The sequence below is a fragment of the Meleagris gallopavo genome, chromosome 7, assembly GCF_905368555.1.
Source record: "Meleagris gallopavo chromosome 7, MGAL_WU_HG_1.1, whole genome shotgun sequence".
NCBI lineage: Eukaryota > Metazoa > Chordata > Aves > Galliformes > Phasianidae > Meleagris > Meleagris gallopavo.
Genome location: NC_139410.1, coordinates 8,587,408 through 8,606,766, shown reverse-complemented (window position 1 = coordinate 8,606,766; position 19,359 = coordinate 8,587,408). Strand labels below are relative to the sequence as shown.

The 19,359-nt window shown below is 44.7% G+C and overlaps 1 protein-coding gene across 1 annotated transcript; it reads right to left on the bottom strand.

The window, feature by feature from the left end:
- Window positions 1-1,870: 1,870 nt before the first annotated feature.
- POFUT2 (protein O-fucosyltransferase 2) lies at window positions 1,871-17,012 on the bottom strand. The gene is made up of 9 exons (XM_019616828.2): window positions 16,711-17,012; window positions 15,712-15,962; window positions 14,010-14,154; window positions 13,571-13,681; window positions 9,245-9,311; window positions 5,897-6,022; window positions 5,184-5,364; window positions 3,859-3,982; window positions 1,871-3,684 (listed from the first exon to the last, which is right to left on the bottom strand). Exons 1-9 carry the CDS (start codon window positions 16,866-16,868, stop codon window positions 3,531-3,533), a joined length of 1,317 nt encoding a protein of 438 aa, XP_019472373.2. The 5' UTR covers window positions 16,869-17,012; the 3' UTR covers window positions 1,871-3,530.
- Window positions 17,013-19,359: the final 2,347 nt, after the last annotated feature.

Sequence of the window (19,359 nt, the reverse complement as noted above, 5' to 3'; positions counted from 1 at the left end):
CATGGTAATATTTCATCAAAAATCTTTGATAAACACCTTGAGAACTCACTGGGACTAGCAACCACTGCCATCAAACCAGCACAATGTGTTAGTTCCGCAGAAGGTTGGACATCTATAATCCATGTATTATCGGAAGATGAAAAGCATTATGTTTTGTTCACTAATGGATCCTGTTGTGTTGTAGGAAACCATCAAAAGTGGAAGGCTGCATTATGCAGTCCCACATAGCAGGTCATGAAAGCCATGGGAGGAAAAGGTGAGTTGAGTCAATTTGTAGAGGTGAAAACTCTCCAGCTGGCCCTGAAATTTGCTGAAAAATGGCCAGTACTCCATACTGACTCATGAATGGTGGCAGTTTCTTTGTGGGGATGGCTACAGCAATAGAGGTAAAGCAGCTGGCAGTGCAGAGGTAAACCCATTTAGGCTGCTGCATTGTGGCAAGTCATGGCAACCCACAAGCTTCTGGAAAGGTTGATATAATGGACTATTTATACTGAGGGTATTGGGTGCAAGGACATGGAAACTTTGGAATGAAAATTTAGCAGAAGCCACTGGCAGTGGCTTTCCACCCGAAGACAACCATCCTGGTCCTACTCAGACAAAGAGACAAAAAACTTTGGGAGGATATAAAGTCTCCAAAGTGTATGCAGGGAAGTAGGTGGGGAAGACACTGTCAGTTGCTCCTTCCTTGGGAAAAGGCAAACCCATTTCTAGGATTGTCTTTGCCCAAGGATCTGAGTGCATTAGGGGGGCGATGCAAAAGGTTGGGGATATCAGGTGTGTGCCCTTAGGAGATTTAACACTGGGTCAAACTAATCTGTGATCTGAGTTGTATCTTGTAGGAAAATACTGCTGAGCCAATGACAGGTCAACTTTCCAAGACAGAGAGAACATAATCTGGAAGTGTAACTGCCCTAAAAATGGAATATTATCAGTATTACTGCCAAGAATACGTATCATCTGACTAAGCTTTCCATTGCAATGGAAAGTTAGTTACTCTTTAACACAGAAGGCTGCATGCAGAGGCAGAAGACAATACAGAATCACAGGGCAGCTTGTAATAGAAAGAGATATATCAGTACAGGTTGCACAGAGAGGCCATGAGGTCATGTGTATGCAGACTATTGTGTATTGTGTACATATTCTAACAGCAAAGACAAGAAAGAAATGTGTCTCAAGAACTTGTGGACCTAAGAAACAAGGAAATTCCACCATTTAAACAACTGCTGTCATTCTTTTTTCAGCTTTTTACTGAGATTAACAGTTGGAAGCCCTTGACCATGGGAGCTGTCACCTTGCTCTCTAATCCCTGCTTTGAGCCAGAAAAGTGGGTGTCAGAAAATGGGTGAGCAGAAATTTCCCTGTGGCAGTTTGGGCCTTTGGCTTCCTGTCCTTTCGCTGAGCGCTCTGAAAAAGGCCTATCTGTTTTCTCTACAATCCTTTTTATGTAGTGAAAGAAAATAGTTCCTTTTTTTTTTTCCCCTAGGTTCAGCTCCCTTCTTCTCTCCTCGTTTGCCATGCACTGCAAACACCATTTTAGTGGCTTTCCTCTGGACTCGTTTATCAAAATGTAACAGAATTCTGGTGGGAAGGTTCAACCTCTACTGCCATACCACTAACATTTGCCTCTGATGATGTGTGCCAATACTGTAAAACAGGAGGCATTACTTTCAGAGGAGCTCTCATAGTTGCAGTCTCTCAGTGAGAAGAAGGCCAATGCTGGCTGTACTTTTGCTTCTTGGGACGGGTAATGAATAAAGCCTTGCTGGGGTTGCAGGTTTTATCCAAGTATCTCCTATGCTAAGTCAACAGTCTTGATACTGTAAAATGCACAGGTAAAAAGTAGTAAGAATGGACAAAACACACAACATGCTAGAAAGCTTTTTATTTTTCTTAATGAACTGAGGTTCTTCTTATATGTAAAATGCCACTATCGCTTTACATGGCACACAGGATAAACAAGAACACAGCTTCATGAGCAAAGGCACTGCTTTGAAATGCTTGGTTCCTCACTTAATAACAAGTAAGAGTCAGCTGCTGCACAGAGATAAAATAAACAGCTGGTAAAAATAGGAGAGCTGCAGCTACTGCTGTCTGAGATGTCTTCATGACCCTCACTGCAATTGCACAGAAGAAACAACCTCAGTGTCTGGAAGCACGTATGAAATACTCAGTGCATGCTGTGTAAGGGTCCTATCTATATCCCTACTCAAACCAAAGAAAAAAGTAAGTGGAAGGTCCACTAACAGAGGAGTAACAATCCAGTAAAATTGGATTTAGGAAAAGTGCCTGCCTCACCTCTTGAAACCTCTCTCTCCTGGTCCATTTTTGAAAAAAGTTTATCTTGCTTAACAGAACCACACACATTCCATTTGAAGCACAAAATGCAGCAGAATACTTCCACCAGACAATTCTGAATAGCAAGAGACTGCACAAGCTAGAATTGGTAGTTACAAAACATTTCTCAAATGGAAGCTGCACTTTCTCTCTGACTGGTAGTGTAGCACAGTGCTCCTCCCATGTACTACCAGCCATCTCCATCAGAGCACAGTGCTATCTACAAGATTTCTGCTTTGCCTATAAACATTATTATGAGGTCCAATGACCTTTATTATCTGTTATTTTCCTCATTTTGTTCCCTTTTGAAAAATGAAAGCAGAAATGCAGGAAAAATTCCTTTGAACTAGTGAGACGATCCATTTAACTGACATGGAAGCATGAAAGGCCTTTCAGTACGTTCCCTAGCAAAGCATCACAGTCTAGTAACTAGTCTCCGTTAGTTGAACATCTGAGTAATACCCAAAAGGTATGAGCATCAGTCAGATTAAATTGACCCTTCGAAGGATGAGGAAAAGCTTCCTTTGTTTCTTTCACCACTATACAAACCCAATCTTGGTGCCTCTCTTAGTACAGGCCCACTGAGATTGCTAGGAAAAGCAGCTGGTTCTCACAGAGAATTATTACTGAGTACTGATTGCATCAAAAAACTTGAATGTTGACAAATTGCTGTTTGAAAAGGGAAGATTTTCCCAGGGAATTGCAGTTTGTGCACAGTCTACAACTTCACATAGTGTAGATGAGCTGTAGTTTCTGCAATCAGAGGCAAGCACTGAGCTGAACAAAAAATAATTAGGTAAAGACAGAAATGCAGTACAGACTGTAGTTATGTTACATTTGTAGATGTTAAACTTTGATGCCCTCCTTCCCCAGAACTAGAAACAGAACTTTGACTTAATTCACTATTTCGGAGCAAAGCTTTGCCTTTCAAATCTCCAGTGCAGTGTCCAGTATTGTCCTGTCACCACAGTTACACTGAGAACTGAATCCAAGGATAACTTCATTTTCCTTGCTCCCATCAGTGCCTGAATAAGAGGATAAATATTGCTTGTGTTTCAAAGCCCAAACATCAAGTAAACAGCAAGAATCATAGAAGAAAGCTGAGGACTGAGTTCTGAAGGGATGTTCTTCCCCATAGACTTTCCTTTTTCTTTTGAGTTCACCAGTATAAGGTCTTTGGATTTCTCTGCATACTAATATACAATTTTCCAGTGAGTTGGCTGCTCACAGTTTTTCTCTTTTTCACCACAAAATCGATTGTAAGTTGTTTTTGGATTAAATCCCAAGATCTCCCTTTCCTCATGAATCCGAAAGGAAAATGTTGAAACTGAGGTGCCTATAAAATACCTGTGGAAAAAAATCAGAACGGGTTTCTGAAGCTCATTTGCTTTTCAAACACAAGTAACAGATTTCAGTCCAATGAATTTCAGTAAGAGATTTGCAAATAACTATATCTGGGTCAAAAACAATATTCAGGTTTGTAACAGTAAAATTAGGCCCAAAGAAAATCAAATTCACTACCTAGCATGTGCACAGATCCACTGGTCAATCACAGCCATTCCCCCATCTTTGTACAGCTCTAGCTCCTCCCAAGTAGGTTCAAACCTCACCATCTCAGGCACCAGTTTCTTGAGCAATTCAATCTCTGAAACAGAGAAAAACAAACTTTTATGTTAGAAAGTGCAATCTGCTGCTGCTGTAAAATTTTAGTGTTTAAAAAAGCTTTGGGTGAACAGTTATAAAGCAAGCAAATCCAAAATCTACTGATTAACTTTATGACACATCTGACAAACATCAGAGTATAGTAAGCAAGGGCTGCAGCCAGTAAGGCAGATGGTGTAAGGTGGACAAATACTGCAGGTCAAGGAAACCTGCACAAGGTATAATGGACACAGCTACTAGTCTCCTTTTCATTTCTACAGAGAAGCTGTAATGACAGCAAACCTAAGATAAATTCACAGTTCCCTGCAGGGGTATTCTTACACTGTATATTTAAACATATCCCTAGACAGTACTGGAAAGGAGGTGCAACCCTGGGGGAAACCCCAGCGTTGGGAGATTTCACAGACATAGCCACCCCAGATGGTTGTTGAAGACAGACAAATGGGTGGCTGGAAGGAGACTTCAGAGATCTCTTCCCAGCAGCATGCAAGACTCTCTGAAAAGCAAAGAAAAAAGGTAGGGTGGAAGGAAGATGAAGAGGAATAGGCAAAGATGGCATGTTACTTATCAAATGTTGCAGTTGGACTTAATGATCTTTAAGGTCTTTTCCAACCTGAGCTATTCCATGATTCTAAATTCCCAATTGTAGAGACTGTCAGAGTCCCTGTGAGAAATGCCTAACAAATGTTTTGACACTGTAATGGAAATGCTAAGTCAAGGCTTGAAGCAGTGACTGTGCACCTAGTAGAAAAGCAGGGCCAACCCAGGAGAGCTCAGGAGTCACCTGAGTGACCACAAGGGCTGGAGCCAGGATCCACCACTTCCCTGATCTCATTTAAGGGATGGCAGTGGAGGCCAAGGTATCTCTCTGGAGATTCCTATATACCTGAGGCCTTCTCAAGGTGAGTAGCTCCTTTCCCTTATTTCTGTGCCTACTCCTGTTGTGTTTGTGCAAATCCTCACCCCCTGCAGCCTGGGATCCTGCTGCTCTGCACATTGTTGTGCTTTCCCTTGCATTACAGATACCAACTACAGATGTTTGAAGGAAACAGCTAGCTGTCCAATCCTGTTCATGTTCAATGATGGAGGCATATGAATTCTTATAAAAGTTGTTTATAAAAACAAAATAATCCTGTGCTCATTCTCAAAAGTCACTGATCCTAAAGTGATTATTATTTGCCTACCATCCTCAACAGCATCAGTGGCTATGAAAACTTTGTCAAGGTTATGCGTTTTCAAGAGGCTGTGGATTTTCTTTGCTGCTCCATGCAGGGAAGGCACATCTTCTCTGTGACCCCAGATGAAATCTTTCCTTCTGAGATGAACCCCAAGGTACGGACCACCTAAAGCTGTACCCATCTTAACCTAAGAGAGAAAGATCAATACATTTTAAAACCTAAGAGTGCCATTATCCATTCACACTGTAAAGGCCTGGGAATTTTAATGCATAATCTCTAGATAAGGCATTGATGGCTGAAGAAAGTAATTTTAAGGTATGGATTTGTAGCACTTTGATTTTTGGAGGCCAGCGTCATACAAGACAAATTAGGGTGCAAAATCTTTGTAAGCAAAAACGCTCTCCTTGACCAAACCCAGAACTGGCAGTTTGCAGCTGAACTTTATAATCAAAGATGATGCTAAACACAAGAAGAGATCTAAGTTTCCTTTAGTGAAATGAGGGCAACAGAAATCTAACAGCCAGATCAGCCAGCTGCATCTCAACACCTTTTGTGTGACTCATGTCACACAAAAAGGAGAGAGTATTAACACATATGTCCACTGTGATCTGGGCAAGGAGAGTGAGATTCATGCATATCTTCCAATATTCCCTGCAGTGTATAGAAAATAAAAGCAATTTATCCCATCTATTACGGGAAGCTAACTGTTACAATTTTACCTTCATCTGTGTCCAGTCCTCATTGTAATGAGTCCTGTCTGCCTCGTCTGTGGATTGAAGGTACTTGTTTCTAAACTCATCTCCTGCTACACGGAGATGTTTAGCAAATACCATACTTCGACGAGTCTGTTGGAATAAGAGCAGATGCTGAATCAGAAAAAGGGAGAGCTAAAAATGACTAAGTGCAGATAGCTTCATGAACAAGGAGCTCTCAGAATACTCTTCTAGTATCCTGAAAGAGATCAATACTGGCTTTCTAATCTCATCCCAAATCTTCTAGCAAAACTTCATATTAAAGGAGGATGTACATACTGTCTGCTGCAGAAGACTCATGCTATAGTTCAGGGACAGACTTTCTCCTTCTTTCTGTATAACGTCAACACAATTTGATCCTGTTGAGACATTAGTCACCTTGCCCTAGATGTGATGAAGACACTATACCCAAAAAGCAGCAGAAATGTGCATACACAACCCATGGCAGTACAATGCACTGGGGAGAACAACAAACAGCTTCGAACGCATGCCCATATCAAACACTTCTGAAGTTCATCCTGATGTGTGTGCAGCTGTCATGTCATGTCACACATACTGCATAAGTGCCAAACAGGTTTTTTCTGGGCACAAAGCATTCCTCTGACAGCAAACATTCTGGATGAATACTCATTTTGCAAAGGCATATCCAAAAGAGAACACACAAACTGACACACTTTCTAAAGTGGATGCTCTCTGTATTTGGTTATTCTATTACATGGAGTATTTCAAATTTGCATGTATGATATTGTCCTTTCTAACTATCTCTAAGTTTTGCTGCTTCTTTCTTTTCATCAGGAAAGAAATAAACAACAGAGACCCTTCTTAGAGGCACGGTGAAAATGGCAAGAGACCATGGGCCCAAGCTGCTGCAAGGCAACTTCTGTTTAGACATAAGGTGAAACTTTTTATTGGCAAGAGCAGCAAAGTTGTGGGATGGGCCCCGGAGAGGTGACAGATCTCCAGCCATGGGGACCTTCTACCCTCAACAGGACACAGCCCAGAACAATCAGATCTAGTTCTGGAATGCAACTGTCATGGCAGAGCCAACTGGACACATCCCAGCCTAAATTTTTCTGTGGCTCTAAGTTTGAGAAAACAAAATCAGTACCAGTTACGTTCTCTTTGTGAACACGAATCAAATGAACAGCACAGATCATCTAATTCTCTGAGGTCATCCTCCCAGTGTGGTAAAACCAAATTCAGAAATCCTGCATTTTGCTGACGTATTCTCGGACAAAGTTGTTCAGACCAGTTATTTTCAGGCTACTCTGCTCCCTGACCTGGAAGTCTAGGATGAGGAGCAGAATAAGCCCCCCCACAGTTCAGGAGGAAATAGTGACCTCTTTGTGGAATGACACAAGTCCATGGGGCCTGATGAGGTTGACCCAGGGGTGCTGAGGGAGCTGGTGAAAGTGACTGCCAAGCCACTTTCCACTATCTATCAGCAGTTTAGGATGATGGTAAGTCCCAGATGACTGGAGACTTGACAGTGTGACACTCATCTACAAGAAGAGACTGTAGGAGAATCCAGGGAGCTAAAGGACAGTGTCAGAGAAGGTTATCAAATAGATCAGCTTGAGTGCAGTCACACAGCATGTGCGGGATGATGATGGGACCAGGCCCAACAAGCATGGGTTCATGAAAGGCAGGTCTTACTTGATCAACCTGATCTTCTGACTGCCCCTGGGTGAGGGAAAGGCTGTGACCTAGACTTCAGAGGAGCCTTTGACTCTGTCTCTCCTAGAAAAGCTGGCAGCCTGTGGTTTGGACAGGGGTACTCTTTGCTGGGTGAAGAGCTGGCTGGAGGGCTGGGCCCAGAGGGTGGTAGTGAACAGAGATAAATCCAGCTGGTGACCAGTTTCTCAGAATAGTGTTTCTCAGTCAATACTGTGGCCAGCTGAGTTTAATATCTTTACTGATGACCTAGATGAAGCAATTGAGTACACCCTCAGTAATTTTGCAGATGATACCAAGTTGGAAGGAAATACTGATCTGCTGGAGAATAGCAAGGCCCTACAGAGGTATCTAGATAAGCTGGATCGCCAGGCTGAGGCCAATGGGGTGAGGTTCAACAAGGCCAAGCACCAGGTCCTGCACTTCGGCCACAACAACCCCATGTAACGCTATAGGCTTGAGGCAGAGTGGCTGGAAGATTGCATTGAGGAAATGCACCTGGGGGTGCTGATCAACACTCAGTTGAACACAAGCCAGCAGTGTGCCCAGGTGGCCAAGAGGGCCAACGGCATCCTGGCTTGTGTCACAAATAGTGCAGCCAGCAGGAGCAGGGAGTGACCATCCCCCTGTACTCAGCTCTGGTGAGGCCGCACCTCGAGTGCTCAGTGTTGGGCCCCTCACTACAAGAAAGACACCGAGGCCCTGGAGCACATTCAGAGAAAGGCAACAAAACTGCAAGGGGTCTGGAGCACAATTCTTATGGGGAGCAGCTGAGGGAACTGGGGTTGTTCAGTGTAAAGAAAAGGAGTCTCAGAGGGGACCTTACTGCTTTTACTACTGCCTGAAAAGGAGGCTGTGGTTAGGTGGGGATTGGCCTCTTCTCCCATGTAACTAGCAATAGGATGAGAGAATGGCCTCAAGTTGTGCCAGAGGAAATTCAGACTGTATGTTAGGAATAAATTCTTCTCTGAGAGTGGTCTGGCACTGCAACAGGCTGCCCAGGGAAGTGTTCAAGAAACATTTAGATGTTGTACTGAGGGACATGGTTTAGAGGAAGATACTGGTGATCTACACAACTGGTTTCAGAACATCAGGAGAGAAAGCCACTTTCTCTTTAAAATTTAAACTATATCAAGCACATCTTTTCTATTTTCTGATGGCTGAACTTTTTATCTTTGTTATATTTTATTAAAACTACTCTCATAGGAATTATTTTATAGACCCTTGGGTGGGGTATCCTGAAGTGCTCAGTGTTACCTTGAAACTTGTAGGAATTTTGCAATCAGAAAGAAAGTTAGCATGATACTGAGCACTCTCAGGAACTCTTTTGAAACATCTCATCTTGAGGCTGACTAGAATTTACACAAAGGCAGTTCTGTTTAGGTTGCAGATGCGTTGCATAGGGGAGGTCCTTCTAAATACAGCTTCCTAGAGCTCTAGATCTTTGGGGAGAAAACTTGAAGACACATTAATCACATTAATCCATAGCGGCCTGAAGACCACCTTTAGCAAATGCTGCTGAAAAAAGTTACTTTCAAGAAAAAAAATCCAAGGCAAAACAGAAGCAGGTATTGGTCAACAACTTTTTTTTAAATCAAAACCAAGTAGAAAATCTAGAGAAGCTAACTGCAGAATACTCACATTCCAATAATCTTTCCCTCCATAGTGGTCATGAAGAAGGTTTTCAGCTCTGTCCAACATCACTGACCTATTAAAAATTGTAGAACTGAGTGTAGTTCCCTTAGGAACAGAATTCACATTATGATGTTTCTTTATACAGCCTATGATCTACTTGGAAATAGAGCAAGGGGAATAGGGATACATCTATGATGTATAAGGCAAATTGCGACCCAGAGCCTGATAAGAATAGAATAATGGTGTTGTGTGTTGCTACTCTCTTCCTTAATAAATGTTACTCTTCGGTGTGATAATTAAACACAAACAAGCAATAACAATCCCTCATATAGCCCTCAGAGTAGTTGCTATTATAGAAATAAGATTGCCAACAGGGAGAATGATCCAAAGGGGAGAAGTAAGCAGTAATGTAACAGCCTGAAAGCAGATTTGAGCTTCTTTGCATTCACAAGAGAAAAACCAGAGAAGGTGGTTTCCATGTATGTAATAAAGCACCCTACAGTAAACAGATTTAAGAATATACAGATGCTAGAAAAGCGTATTAGTAAAAAAGGAGACATTTTAAATTGATTTTTTTAGCTGACATACAAACAGCCTATGTTTTCCATAAGTTCTTTGTACACTGGGAACTCAACTGCAATGTCCAAGATTTATGAAGCAGGGAAGATTCTGAGAGTTTTGAGCATCCAAAAATATACAGGATGAAGATTTGGCGAGTGCTCTGAGCAAACTGAATATGAGTGAACACACAAAGAAATGCTTCTGCAGAAGGGAGATCAAAGTTATTCTACTTAAAATGACAGGAATCAAATAACCGATCAGCTTTAGATAAACACTGTTCCAAATCAGCTAGGCACTTGCATGTACAGCTACAAAAAAATCTGGAAAATAGTCTATAGACTGTGCTGGTGGAGAACAATCACTGCATTTAAAAGAAAGCTTAGAGGTGAATCAGATTGATAATCACCTGGTGAAAGAAAAGCTACTACAGTTAAATTCAACTTTTAAAAGGGGATCTATACAAAAATAATGAAGTTGTGCCCAAGTGAAGAAAACTGAAAGGCTCACAAGCTCCATGGGGTTAAACAGAAAAAAAAACAAACAAACAAAGGAAAGCTATAAAGAATTTTGGCAACAAGAGATAAAGGGCTTCAGTTAAATGAAAAGTCTTCCTTCCAATACAAAGAAAAAGAATATTAAAAGCTTAACAATCATTTAGACATGATAATATCTGAAAGGAAACAAAAAGTGTAATTCCTTGTAGCTATGTGGTAGGTGGAACAGCTGGGAAGATCCCATGTGGGACAGCAAACTCATAACAGGACACACTGAACCAAAGTGTCCACAGGGAGTGTATAGCTACAGGAAGCTAGGACAAGTGACCTAAAGGATAGCCAAGCCATTCAACCAAGGGTGAAGCAGCAGTGCCTAAAATTCTGGTATATGTCCTCTTGCTAAAATGGTGTTAGTATCAGAGGCCTGCAATGAGGCCAGTCTGATGTTAATCCTCTAAAAATGTGCTTTGGACATTTGTGCAACACAGTGGTAAGCTTGATGTCAGTACTGGACAACATAGTAGTAATTATTACAAAAACACAGAACGGATAGCTAGATAAAATAAATTGGTGAGAAGGGACCGTGAATTACAGAATATGCATATTGGACACAACAAGCCTGCATATGCACACAGACTGGGGGAGGACAGGCCAGGCAGCAGCCCTGTGGAAAGGATCTGGGTTTTTGGATGACAGCGAGTGGAACCTGAGCCAGCAGTTTGCCCTGGCAGCCAGAAGGGGCAACCGTACACTGAGTTGCACCAGACCCAGCACTGCCAGCTGGGAGAAGGAAGGCACTGTCCCCCTGGTGCAGCCTCACCTGGAGCACTGGGGGCAGGTTAGGTGCCAGAGCATGAGAAGGACATAGAGCTATTGGAGAGCATCCAAAGAAGGGCTGCAAAGATGGTGAAGGATCTGGAGGGCAACGTGTGTGAGGAGTGGCTGAGGTCCTTGGTTTGTTCAGCCCAGAGCAGAGGAGGCTGAGGGGAGGAATCATGGTGGCCTAAAGCTTCCTCATGAGGGGAGCAGAGGGGCCACCATGATTCGAACTGGTTGAGAGTGGCAGCCAACAGCTCAATGTCCGGATGGAGACTAATGGACGAGTGCTGTCCACTAGGGGTCAGTACTGGGACTGACGTTATTTTATGTCTTCATTATTTACACGGACAGTGGGATTGAGCATGCCCTCAGCAAATGCACGGATGACGCCAAGCTGTGTGCTGTGGTCAGCATGCCCAAGGGACAGGATGTCATCCTGAGGGATGATGACAGGCTGAGCAGTGGGCCCAGCAGAACCTCATGAGGTTCAACAGTGCCAAGTGCAAGGTTTTGCACCTGTGACGCGGAAACCCCCACCATCAGTACAAGCTGAGGGATGTAAGGAACACAGCGTGTAATGGTGATGTAAGGACCTGGGCATACTGGTGGATGGCAACTGGACATGAGCCAGCACTGTGCCCTTGCAGCCCAAACCCAACCATATACTGGGCTGCATCAAAAGCAGCGCAGCCAGCAGGTCGAGGGAGGGGATCTGCCCCTCTGTGCTCTGAGACCTCACCTGGAGCACTGCGTCCAGATGGGGAGTCCTCGGTACAGAAGAGATGTGGATCTGTTAGAGCATGTCCAGGGAAGGGCCACAGAAATGCTCCAAGGGATGAAACACTTTTCGTAAGAGCACAGGCTGAGAGAGCTGGGGCATGGACAAGAGAAGGCTGAGGGGAGACCTGAGAGTGGTCTTTTAATATCTGACGGGGGGCTATGAGAAAGGGGACAGACTCCTTAGCAGAGTCTGTTGTAACTGGACAAGGGGAAGTAGTTCCAAACTGAAAGAGGGAAGATTTAAATTGGATATAAGGAAAAGGCTTGTTTTGTTTTGTTTTGTTTTACGATGAGGGTACTGCAGCACTGCCACAGGTTGCCCAGAGAGTTGGTGAGTTCCCCATCTCTGGAGACGTTCAAGGTCAAGCTGAAAAGGGCTCTGAGCAACCTGATGTAGCTGTAGATGTCTGTGTTCATTGCAGAGAAGTTGGACTACATGGCCTTTAAAGGTCCCTTCCAACTCAAACAAATCTATGATGATTCCATGATCTCTGCTCTTCAGTAACAAAGACAGGACTAGAGGCTGTGCACCAAAATGTGGTGGGCATGGAACAGGTTGCCCTCCCCTGCCCTTCTGTAGGACCCCTTCAGAGGCCTGCAGCTGCACTTGCACTGTTATGCTTGTTGCTATTCCTGCTCACATCTGATTGAAAAATATAACCTTGTGGATAAAGTACCTTGTCTGCAGCTTAGGAATACTTCGGCATCACTCCTAATTTTTCTCTTTACTTTCCTCAACACTAGATCTATCGTAGGTACCATGAAAGAATTAACTGCAGGACTACATATATAGACTTTTATGGTTTATTTTATACAGATTCCCACTTTCACTGGCAAATATTGCAGTTTAACCCCCACAGACAGTAAACCACCACTGCTGAAGAACAGGATTTTGCTTCCTCTGCTCCCTGCAGGAAGTACTACAAATTTCACTGCTCTGCCGAAGGGAACTTTCATCTCATTTCCAATTAAACAGTATCGATGTCATACATTTGGCTGTATTTTTTTTCATGGCAGGCTACACTTCATCTTACACACCTTGTAGTTCTCCTATAGATTTATTCCCCGGACGTATAGACAGTGATTATTTCCTTTTCCTGTTCTACCCTGTACTCCAGTAGCTTTTGCTGTGCTATAACTTCTTCAATTATTACAGGGTCATAACTGTCTGGAAATGCTCTGCTACTGGGACAACGTAAGCATGCTTCATCTCTCATATGAGAGTTTCCCTTTCCTCTGATCATTCTAGTGGCATCTCTGCATTTCAGAACAGAAAGACAAAACGTGCTTTCTATAAACGCAGCTCATACTAATGGGGATTGAGGTCACATGAGATCAAGCACTGCCTCTTCTGATCCAAGATGAGTACTTGGGATACACTATATTTACACTGTTCCCTCTCCTCTTAACACAACATTAAAGCATAAAGGAAGAAGAAGAAAACAAGTAGAGTTATCTACCTGAGAGAGAATTAGGAAGAGCTCAAGGCTATTTCCTCTTAGTTGTTAGCACTGCAGTTAGTTGTTTTTAGAGCATAAATTCCTTCCATAATGATTTTAATGGACCATGGTAGCTTAGTGATGAAACATCAGAACAACGAGACATAGCCTTTAAGTTCTCCCTGCTCTTCCCACCTAGCAATGGGCTTGAGGACATGGCATAACACAAAGCAACTCACTGTGCTGAGGTATTCTTCAGAAGGATGGGGGCTACAACAGAGCCAGATCCTTGAACAGACAGGCAAGAGACATTCAGACCCCGCGTTTCTTCATAACCCCAGAACCATCCCCTAAAAGAAAATAAAAGGTTTTGGTTCACAGGTTTGTATTTTAAGTTGATGCCACACATAGAATGAAATAAATCAGCAGTACACCCTAGGAAAATGATATACAAGGTAAAGAAAACAGACAGTTCCTTTATAATATTTTTTATGACATAATGACTTTTTAAAATTGTTTTTTTCTATTACATTTTAATATTGATCAAGTTTTATAAAGAAAATGAATCCAACGCATTCAGAGGGTCACAAAGTATCACTAATCACCCAAGTTTGTTCCATCAAAGTGGGTGAATTTCTTACTGAATAGAAGACAAGTGAAATGATTGCTAGACGTTACCTGTAGTACTGGTGCTTGTCTTTGGAATACATAAGCTGATCAGTGCAAGGCCTCTCATCTATTTTTTCTTCCCATGTTCCTTCTTTCCATCCTTCCTCATAGCCTTGCAGGACATAAATCTGCTCAATAAAGGGCCCTCCTGATTCTAAACAGAAGGCAAAGCAAAGTATTAATGGGCATGAAAAAAAATCATTACAATAAAGGTGCGAACTTGCATTACTTGCAGTAAACATTCCACTGGAAATAATATGATACTAGTCTCTCTCTTCCTTCTTTTCCCTACTGAAAAGGGAAGGAAGTTCAGTGTGAGTTGAACACTGGTCAGGGGATGTGACAACCTGTTAGTTCTACTCAACTATACGTGACTTAATGTGCCAAGCAGAAATTAATCAGCACAAAAGTGTAAATTTTAAAACTGGATAAAACATACTTTATGTAGAACAAAACCAAGCCTTCCTTCCAAGCCTTTGTTCAGCCCTGCACATGCTTTCTTTGCATCTTTGTTTTCTATCATTTATGTGCAGATTATTTTTACCTTTTGATTCATGTAAAATTTGAGTTTGATTCCCTTCACGATCAGAGAAAGTATGAAGCATAGAGATTTTCAGTGCTGTGGGTAGCTGCTACAGGAAGAGCCTCCAGAAGTTCATACCCCTCTTACCCTTCCTCCCTCAAATTTCAGAGTTTAAAATTCTTTTTACTGAAAGGGAGGGGCCAAAGATCCCTTCAGGGCCCTTTACAGAGGTGTGACATTTGGTGGTCTTTATTTCCTGTGCCAAAGAGCTCTGTGACACTTGTAGATTTTGCAGCGTGGTGGTTAACTCTATGTGGCATTACACGCTAAAGAAAATGAAGCTGGGAGGAGTGGTTGGAACAGCAGAAGGCTGTGCTGCCATACAGCAAGGCCTGGACAAGCTGGAGAGTTGGACAGAGAGGAACCCTATGGGATTCAACAAGAGCAAGAGTAGAGTCTTGCACCTGTGGAGGAATAACTGCTTGCATCTGTACAGGTTAGGGGCTGACCTGCTGGAGAGGAGCTCTGCAGAGAGGGACCTGGGTGTCCTGGTGGACAACAGGTTGGCCATTAACCAGCAGCGTGCCCTTGCTGGTAGAAAGGTCAATGTTGTCATGGGGTGCTTTACAAAGAGCATGGCCAGCAGGTCAAAGGAAGTGATACTTCCACTCTGCTGTGCCATGGTGAGGCCACATTTAGAATACTGTATCCAGTTCTGGGCTCTCCAGTTCAAGACAGACAAGGAACAGCTGGAGAGAATCCAGCGGTGGGCCACAAAGATGGTTGGGGCCTGGAGCAACTCCTGGATGAGGTCAGGCTGTGGAAGCTGGGGCTGTCCAGCCTGGAGAAGAAAATACTGAGGGGATCTTACTAACACTTCTAAACATCTGAAGGGAGAGTGTCAAGAGGATGGAGCCAGGCTCCTTTTCTGTGGTGCCTACCAACACAAGAAATGGGATGAAATGGAACACAGGAAATTCCACTTGAACGTGAGAAGGAAATTCTTTACTGTCAGAGTGACAGAGCATTGAAACAAGCTGCCCCCAAAAGTTTTCTTCCCATTTCTCCTCCTGCCAACTGATTTTTTATTTCACATACATAAGGATAAAAGCATACGCAAAAACAAACTTCTATAGAAAACATCTCCATGATTTAGTCAAGTGTAGAATGCATTATTTCATACTTTACCTGCAAGGAACTGCTCATATTCAATCACAGGGATGTTCCTATTAAGGCTTGGGAGATCAAAGAATTCAGACCAAGGGATTCGGACCTGAAGGATGTCAGGGCTCTGCCAGTGATAGAGACGTCCCCAGGGTGGCAGAACTAACACCCAATTTTCACTTTTCAGTAAAGTCTTCATAAGTGAAGCAATACGAATGTAGACATCTCTGCGAAGGTTGAATCCTTCAGGAGGATTTACATCATACAGAAGGTATCTAGAGAGAGCAAGGCAACGTCACCCTTCAGGAAGAATTCAAAGCAATTACACAGGTTATTTTACTTCATGTATATGTGGTGCAACTCTACTGCAAGGATAATTCTTGCTCTTTCATGAGTTTGTGGTATTCAGGAGATGGAAGGGAGTGTACATGGGGGAAGGCTGAGCAGTGCATGCTGCACAGGCAGAGGAGACCATGGCATGCCTTAGCACTACAGGAAGGATGGTCCCAAGAGACTCTCCTATTGTTGAAGGCCTTCTTGGCAGGTCTCTCCTGCAGCAAAGGATGACGCAGAAGGGACACCAAGCAAACACCCTGAGCATCTTGCACAGCCTGAAGAGTAATCTGTATGCAATGAGGGGGGTGAAATGACTGACAAGTCACTTGGGCTAATTCCTGTGACACAAATACTGACAAAGGAGGACCCTTTGAGGAGGGCAGAAAGGGTGAGTCCTCTCTGCCACTAGAAAAGGCCACCAGAAAGGCAAAACTGGTGTTGGTAGACAGAAAGAGACCCCAGGCAGCACCCAAATCACGACGGCTATGATGGTGCTGTCTCCCAGACATGACTCAAACAAAACAACAGGGTGAACAAGGCTTTTGATGTGCCCACAAAATCACTTCCCAATGGTGCTGTTGGTCACCATATCAGGAGACCCATGGTCTGAGCGGAAGTAGTGAAGGAGGGGGCTCAGACCCAGGGAGACAGCACTGCCTGGGCCAGGGTGGTAGGGCTGCTCCTCACCGAGTGCGTGGTGCGGCAGCGGCAGTGGGCAGCGAGGTGGCAGCATGGCCAGCACGGAGAGCAGCGGGCAGCGACTGGGCAGCAGCGTGTGGTGGAAAGGCCAGGGTGGCCAGACCCAGCAGCAGTAGCATGAGGAGGCCAGGGTGGTGCACTGCCATGTCCGGGGTGGCCTGGTGGCGGCTCAGCCCTTCTCTCAGAAGAGGCCAGAAGTGAGGGGCCGGAGGCTGCTGCCTGTGAGCCGGTTCAGCTCCTCCAGGATTTCCTCTTCCTTCTGGTACATCTGTAGGAGAAGGGCACAGGGGCTGAAACAGCTGCTGAATACCACAGGCCAGAGAGGAGAGCAGGGACATGACATCTGTGTGATAAGCAGCGTGTCCTTACCAACATGTACCCCAGTTTGTCAGGGCTGTCCAGGATGGTGGCAGAGCCCTGGAACAGGCTGTCCAGAGAGGTGGTGGAGTCTCCTTCTCTGGAGATATTCCAACCCATTCAAACACTTCCCTGTGCAACCTCCTGCAGGGAGGTTGCTTTAGCAGGACACTGGACTAAAGGATCTCCAGAGATCCCTTCCAGCCCCTGCAGTTCTGTGATTCTGAGATGGACAAAGGGAAATCTTTTCAGCTTTGGTACAGTTTGGGCACCATGCACCCTCCCAGGGCAAGGGCACCGCTTTACCTGTTGCCATTCCGCCTTTGTGTTGTGCTGGTAGCCAAGCAAGTGACACAATCCATGGGCTGCAGTCACCTGCGCAGAGAAGAAAGAATAGAGAGTAGATGTTACTAACCTAACTCCCAACATTTGTCACAGCTTGCTGGTACAGGCAAGATCAGCAACAGGAGTGACACACAGTTGGCACTGGTATCAGGCAGCTTGCTCTGCTGAGCTGTGCCATGAACAGTGCCACGAGCAGTGCCACGATTAACCCTGCACCATTTCAGCAGCCCTTTCACCAGTGCAAAGCCCCTAATTTCTCCAAAGTCTTGGGCTCCACTCACTGTCATGGAAAGCAGCCACTGGCTGGGCAGATTCTGAACTGAGACCTCAAGGAAGGTGGTGGGTGTAGGCAGTCTTCTGTCCTTCCTGTACGGAAGCAGTGTGCAGCTGAAATTGCTCACATATGTTATTTTAAATTAAACCAAATCAAACTCCCAGGATTTAATTAATCATAGAACCGTTTGAGATGGAAGGGACCTTTAAAGGCCATGTAGTCCAACTTCTCTGCAATGAACACAGACATCTACAGCTACATCAGGTTGCTCAGAGCCCTTTTCAGCTTGACCTTGAACGTCTCCAGAGATGGGGAACTCACCAACTCTCTGGGCAACCTGTGGCAGTGCTGCAGTACCCTCATCGTAAAACAAAACAAAACAAAACAAGCCTTTTCCTTATATCCAATTTAAATCTTCCCTCTTTCAGTTTGGAACTACTTCCCCTTGTCCAGTTACAACAGACTCTGCTAAGGAGTCTGTCCCCTTTCTCATAGCCCCCCGTCAGATATTAAAAGACCACTCTCAGGTCTCCCCTCAGCCTTCTCTTGTCCATGCCCCAGCTCTCTCAGCCTGTGCTCTTACGAAAAGTGTTTCATCCCTTGGAGCATTTCTGTGGCCCTTCCCTGGACATGCTCTAACAGATCCACATCTCTTCTGTACCGAGGACTCCCCATCTGGACGCAGTGCTCCAGGTGAGGTCTCAGAGCACAGAGGGGCAGATCCCCTCCCTCGACCTGCTGGCTGCGCTGCTTTTGATGCAGCCCAGTATATGGTTGGGTTTGGGCTGCAAGGGCACAGTGCTGGCTCATGTCCAGTTGCCATCCACCAGTATGCCCAGGTCCTTACATCACCATAACACGCTGTGTTCCTTACATCCCTCAGCTTGTACTGATGGTGGGGGTTTCCGCGTCACAGGTGCAAAACCTTGCACTTGGCACTGTTGAACCTCATGAGGTTCTGCTGGGCCCACTGCTCAGCCTGTCATCATCCCTCAGGATGACATCCTGTCCCTTGGGCATGCTGACCACAGCACACAGCTTGGCGTCATCCGTGCATTTGCTGAGGGCATGCTCAATCCCACTGTCCGTGTAAATAATGAAGACATAAAATAACGTCAGTCCCAGTACTGACCCCTAGTGGACAGCACTCGTCCATTAGTCTCCATCCGGACATTGAGCTGTTGGCTGCCACTCTCAACCAGTTCGAATCATGGTGGCCCCTCTGCTCCCCTCATGAGGAAGCTTTAGGCCACCATGATTCCTCCCCTCAGCCTCCTCTGCTCTGGGCTGAACAAACCAAGGACCTCAGCCACTCCTCACACACGTTGCCCTCCAGATCCTTCACCATCTTTGCAGCCCTTCTTTGGATGCTCTCCAATAGCTCTATGTCCTTCTCATGCTCTGGCACCTAACCTGCCCCCCGTGCTCCAGGTGAGGCTGCACCAGGGGGACAGTGCCTTCCTTCTCCCAGCTGGCAGTGCTGGGTCTGGTGCAACTCAGTGTACGGTTGCCCCTTCTGGCTGCCAGGGCAAACTGCTGGCTCAGGTTCCACTCGCTGTCATCCAAAAACCCAGATCCTTTCCACAGGGCTGCTGCCTGGCCTGTCCTCCCCCAGTCTGTGTGCATATGCAGGCTTGTTGTGTCCAATATGCACATTCTCT

Bases quoted from the DNA above. Each gene is read 5' to 3' on its own strand.
- POFUT2 (XM_019616828.2), bottom strand. From the start codon at position 16,868: ATGGCAGTGCACCACCCTGGCCTCCTCATGCTACTGCTGCTGGGTCTG. The intron at 15,963-16,710 runs GTGAGGAGCAGC...TGCTCTCTCTAG, and splicing joins GCTGCCGCACCACGCACTCG to ATACCTTCTGTATGATGTAA. The intron at 13,682-14,009 runs GTAACGTCTAGC...ATTTTCTTTTAG, and splicing joins GACAAGCACCAGTACTACAG to GGGATGGTTCTGGGGTTATG.